This window comes from Rattus rattus, chromosome 5, assembly GCF_011064425.1.
Source record: "Rattus rattus isolate New Zealand chromosome 5, Rrattus_CSIRO_v1, whole genome shotgun sequence".
Taxonomy (NCBI): domain Eukaryota; kingdom Metazoa; phylum Chordata; class Mammalia; order Rodentia; family Muridae; genus Rattus; species Rattus rattus.
In genome coordinates, this window is record NC_046158.1 from 3,661,349 (window position 1) to 3,667,290 (window position 5,942).

Sequence of the window (5,942 nt, forward strand, 5' to 3'; positions counted from 1 at the left end):
GCTGGGAATTGAACTCAGGACCTCTGGAAGAGCAGTCAGTGTTCTTAACCGCTGAGCCATCTCTCCAGCCCCTGTTCTGTTTTTTGAAGCAGGTTCTGGTTTACATGGCCTGGCCTGGCCTCAAGCTCACTGCTTTCCTGCTTCAACCTAGAGGCCATCAGTGTGTGCCAGCATGCTTGTCCATGTCGATCTCTTTGAAATCTGCCTTTCCATCTGTAAAATGAAGACAACTGTCTCTACTATGGAAAGCATGGAAAAAAACACATCATAAAATACCTAATCCCAAGCAGACCAGCGTTCTACACTGCTACTGAACAACCTGCCTGGACCAAAGAATCCAACATCAGGAGATCCTACATCACATGGGCAAATCCTCAACCCTCACCATTAGCTCCATGGCTTCTCACAAAGCAAATCTCTAAGAAGCCTCATCACTTGATAGCCTTGTGTGTAAATGAGGAATGTTAACTTTGTACAGGAAAAATTTTAATTTACTAAAATAAAATAGTTCTATCTCAAAAACTTATGAGTCTATATTCAAGGAGTATTTTTGTAACCTGTATTTTAATCCAGAAAGGTTTCACACATTAACCTGAAATACAGCTTTTAGGTCCAAAGGAAACTCCAATTCCAAACTCCAAAACTGTCTCCTCTATCCAGAATGAGCTCAACCTGGACTAGAGAAGGACTGCTGGTGGTTAGATAAAAGACAGCCTCCCTTGGAAACTTGGAAACTAGTTCCCATCTCCCAAAAGGAGTCATGTCCCTTCATCTGAAGGGACACAGTCTATTAGCATCTCAACACTCATGCTGGCCTCCAGGCTCCTTCTGTATCACAAGTACCCATCAGAGTCCATGCTTCTTCCTTACTCTAACCCCTCCAGCTCCCCAGCGTCCCTCCCCAGCTACTCATTCTCACTGCAGCCTGCTACTCTCGCCAGGCTCCCCGCCTCGCCTCACTGTGTTGTCTCTGTTCTCCAGCTCCTGCTGGTCTCCTCTTCCACAGATCCTGGCCACATCCACTCTGATGGCCATCATCAGTCTACTGCTTTCTCTCTCTGCTCTGGATGTTGCCAAATTCCTCTGAGAGTTTGCTGTCTTATATCAACAATAATGACATTCCCCCTCACCACAGCATGGAGCAGCCATGTCATCGATTTATACAGCTTCCAAGTTGCAACGCCCATGAGGGAATCCCTGCTTCCATGTTGAAAATACAGTTTACAGTAGCCTACCTGATTTGAAAACGTGCGAACATCAAAAAAGGCTATAATGGAGCCATATTCACTGGACATCATGCACGCAGAGAGTGTAAGGTTATCACAGCTCAGTGCCAGGTGATGAACTGGGAATTTCATAGGGACATTCAAGCCTTGGATTGTGTCAACTATGAAAGCAAAACACAAAGCAGAAAACAGAGTGTAATAGGCACAGTCATAATCCTTTAATCAAGTCAACCTGAAACACATTTTCATCTATGTAAACATATACCTGTTGGGTATAGATAAAAGAACTTGTCTTAAGAACTGCCATTTTAAATTCAGACTCCATTTTACCTATAGGGTGAAACAAAGTACAAGTTTCCAGGCCCTGGGGGAACTGGGGACTTTCTAGAAGCTCACCAACTCCCTCCCGAAACATAATGCTGTGCCTAACAATAGAAAGAGCAGATGAATCTTATTGGTTGAGCCAAAACATTCAATGTCAGTTGGCAATATGAAACACCTGGAAGAGTCCCTAATCCCAGAGTTCTGATTGGTGAAATTTTTAACTGTAACTTGTCCCAGGTGCTATTTTTCTGTTTATAAACCCTGCTGATTCAGTCCCTACTCAGGGCTGCCAGAAGGAGCAAGGCTGCAGAGTCCTTGTCTGGTGGCCCTGATTCTCAGCGACTCTGCTTAAGTGTATTATTATAGCTTCCTCCCAATGCACAATGGACACAGTGTAACAATGCCTTGGATATCCAGTTATAAGAACTAAGCTTAGCTCCCCTATAAGCAGGTGATACTGCCTTAAATATCCCAAGAGTCTTGCCATTGCCTTTGCTGGAAGGACTTTTGCTACAATGCTGCAAACACACATTCCCATCTGCAGGGTGATATTACTATCAGGCCTTCTGGACAGCTTCCCAGCCCACTTTCTACTGAACAAGAGAAAAGCATGGCACAGCAGTAAGGTCTTCTCTCCTCTCACCTTAGAGGAACGGCTCACAGAAACAATGGCACAGAGAGCAAAGAGAAAACTCAGAAAGGCGTTTGGCACCCTATCTGAAAGCCCCCTGCAAGGGCAAAAGAAATTATAATTTTGACATGTGTAACTATGTCTTGGGAAGGAAATACATTGATTAGTAAATACATTGCAGCCCTGGCTCTGCTTCACAATGTAAATCAAAGAAGGCGCTTACCAATTTTATTGGGATCATCTCCAGGTTTGTTTTGGATAAGAAGGCTTTTAGTAGGAAAGACATTCAAGCCATTGGTGCCACCAGCAAAGAGCATGCCATATTTATTGGATACGGTGAGCACACTCGAGCGCTCCTTGGGCAACTCTTCAGGAGAGTCAAAGATTCTCACTTTCTTCAGAGCTCTAAACTGAAAGTCCTGAGTTAGAATAGGAAACAAGAACAAGGAAGAAATTACAGCATGTCTATTATTATATTCCATAAACACAATTTCAGTATGACAAAAATACACTTATTACTTTGAGGCTTAGGTTAGGGTTTTAAGTGAAAAGAACTTGACAGCTACAAGAGGAAATGTATTTCTAAGGAGCTTATTGGATGCTTCCCAAAGGTGTCTAGCACACCTGCACATATTAGTTTTCTTGCAGTCCATGTTTAATGCATATTTTATTGAAAGACAGACTGAAATACTCTTTTTTTTTTTTTTTTTTTTTTTGGTTCTTTTTTTCGAGCTGGGGACCGAACCCAGGGGCCTTGCGCTTCCTAGGTAAGCACTCTACCGCTGAGCTAAATCCCCAGCCCCTGAAATACTCTTAATAACGTATTTACTACTATTTAATGAGCATAGGTGTCCTGCCCATGTGTCTGTGTAAGGATGTGTCCCTCTAATTAGAAATGCAGACAATTGGTGTTAACTGCTCTTCCAGAGGTCATGAGTTCAATTCCCAGCAACCACATGGTGGCTCACAACCATCTGTAAAGAGATCTGATGCCCTCTTCTGGTGTATCTGAAGACAAAGTGTGCTTATATGTAATAAATAAATAAATCTTTAAAAAAAAAAAAAAAAGAAACAATTGTGTGCTGTCATGTGGGTGCTGGGAATTGAACTCAGGACCTCTGGAAGAGCAGCCAGTGCTCTCAACCCCTGAGCCATCTCTCCATCCCCAGTACTCTTATTCGCAGTTGAATACAGTGAGCAAAAGTTTACACAACTTTCCCCACGAGACCACACTATCCTTCATAAAGGAACAAATCATCTATCCTTTTTGTTATTATCTTCCTAATGGTCATAACTGTACTACTGGGACTTGGGTGGCCTTTATGTGGAGGGCCAGTGTGATGAAGCAACACAAAGGAAAAAACAGAAACAAAACAGACAAACCAAAACCCCAAACCTCTCCTTTCCGGTTCTGGCAGTAATTCAAATGCTGCATTCAGCCTGTGGTTCTAAGGTCTCTACCCCAACATATCTAAGGAACACGAGCCATGCACATTAGAGGGCTCAGCACAGGTGCTGACTCAACAGAGAGCTACTGTTTCTTAGCTTGATATAGAGCAGTCTTCCATATGTGCATTTTAGTGCCTCACTGGTCACACAAATGTCCAACACCTTCCTGCAATACTCATTTCCAGGTGCCTATGGTTCTCTGCCTTCCCATTCTGCCAGATTAAAGTCAACTATTTACACAGTATCTAGAAATTAGGGCATGGGGGGGGGTGGTCACGTAGGTTCACTTGCCTTCATGACTTTAGTCTCATGAATTCAAGCTGATTTCTAATGCCAAACTTGACTTTCTGTTCCTACTAACTAGGGGTTTTGAAGGCAGATGGTGTTTCTTGGTTCCACCTTAAGTAGTGTGGATCACGTAGAGAGAGCTAAGAATTGAGCGTCTAAACCAACTCTGGTAATGTACACCAATAATCCCAACACTTAGGAGGTGGAGGCAGAGACAACAAGAGTTCAAGAAGTCACCTTGAGCTACAAGAGACCATGCCTAAAACGTAAGAAAGGGATTTAAAGCTTTTGCAACGTGACTTTGGATAATTTACTTTCAGAACTTCAATTTGCTCCTCTTTATAAGCTGGTTATAAGGGCTGCAGCGACGATGGCTACAGTACCTCTCACTCAATAAACAAGAATCGTTGTTACCCGTAAGGCGACCAGCACGTGAAAGTAGCGTGAAAGAGGCGTGGACAAACCCACCCAAGGACAGGTGACCCGCACTCGGAGAGAACTCACGCCCGCAACACGCACAGAGCTGCAGACGCTCTATGAGGCGAGCAATCTGAACTCTGCAAACTGTCGGAGCAGCCGGCAGAGGCGGAGCTTCAAGGCAACTCCAAGACTACCGCAGGAGGGGAGGCCCCGGCCAGTCTCTAACCTTCATCTCCCGCTCAGGGATCATGGCATCCATCTCGTCTCCCATCGGGCCGCCCTCAGGATGTCCAAGTAGCTGCTGCTGCCGCTGCCGCTAGCGTCCGCGGCCTTTCAAACACAGCCCAGGCCGCTCAGGCCTCAACTTCCTTCCTTCAGCGCCAGGGGCGCGCGAAAGATGCGCGCTTCCGGCGCGCGTGGCTGACGTCACCAAGGCCGGTTTGTAATGTGCTCCGAGGCAGCAGAGTGCTCCTCGGAAGTCGCGCGCTTGCCAATCCACAAGGTCCCATTGGCCAGTTCCGGGCAGGGGGTGTGACCACGAGGCGCTCACCCGCGCCCGCCTTTCCTTCATCAGCGCCCATACGCGCTGGCTCTTTAAGTTTCTTTCCCATGCTTTGCCATCCAAATACTTTCGAGACTTCCCGGTAGCATTTATCTGTAGTGCTCTTAGAAGCTTCCGACTTAGAGAAGTTAGGAACTTTGAAACTGTTTCCAGGAAAGAGGGGCCAGAAAGGTTCAGTAAGCCGGTGGACTGCACTGTGTGCCGGTGCAGAACCCTTTTGAAAACGGAGAGGAAAAGGGACAAAAGATCGGTTTTGTTTACTGTTTTCAAGGCAATCGTTTCAGACCATAAACCATACCCACTTAATATCGCAATACAATCTATGTTTAGCTTTGCAGTGTCTCACTTAACCTGCAAGGTTTCTAGTCACGTAGGGGTTTAGCAACTTTAACCGAAACCCCGCTGCGATGATTCACCGGGCTATCATTTCAGCTCTTGGGGTTTAGAGGACAGAGAATCAGTAATTCATGGTTTCCTAGTCTATAGCAACCTCTAAATACCCTGAGTTACATGGGACCCAGAGACCTGTCTGGGAAAGAATACAAGAGAATTCCACACAAAGCAGTCAAATTATCCAAAATTTTTCAGCCAGGAAGGGTTAAGATTTGTGTATACAGACTGATGTTGAAGAAATTTCTGGAATAGAATTATAAAAGTAGAAGTTTCTAACTTGGAGCTGGTGGGTCAGCTCCAGACGACACATTCTGCTAGGTGCTGTCTCTCAAGTTGCATTTGCCCCAAGTCTCTATTCATTACAAAATAATGAGAAAAGTAGACCTGGGTCTTGGGCTTAATCAAATGAAGTCAACAGTTTGGGATGTGGGAGACCCAGGACACACTCATTCAATTGGTACCTGTTTTCAGCTAGCTCTTCTGAATTTCCCGAGCCCAGAGCTGTCCCCAAGAAACACAAAGATGGGGTTGGGGATTTAGCTCAGTGGTAGAGCACTTGACTAGCAAGCGCAAGGCCCTGGGTTCGGTCCCCAGCTCCGAAAAAAAGAAAAAAAAAAAAAAAAGAAAGAAAGAAACACAAAGACACTGA

The 5,942-nt window shown here is 45.0% G+C and overlaps 1 protein-coding gene across 2 annotated transcripts in view; it reads right to left on the reverse strand.

Annotated features, from left to right (window-relative positions):
• The window catches only part of Nup214 (nucleoporin 214), an 84,627-nt gene extending 79,905 nt beyond the window's left edge, over window positions 1-4,722 (reverse strand). The window contains exons 1-3 of one of the 2 annotated variants that reach the window (XM_032902803.1): window positions 4,565-4,722; window positions 2,405-2,600; window positions 1,236-1,387 (exon numbers count right to left, since the gene is read on the reverse strand). In XM_032902803.1, coding sequence (XP_032758694.1) covers window positions 1,236-1,387; window positions 2,405-2,600; window positions 4,565-4,609 — 393 coding nt within the window. In that variant the 5' untranslated portion in view covers window positions 4,610-4,722. The remainder of the gene's footprint in view (window positions 1-1,235; window positions 1,388-2,404; window positions 2,601-4,564) is intronic. The other variant, XM_032902802.1, reaches the window with a different exon arrangement.
• Between the last annotated feature and the right edge of the window lie 1,220 nt (window positions 4,723-5,942).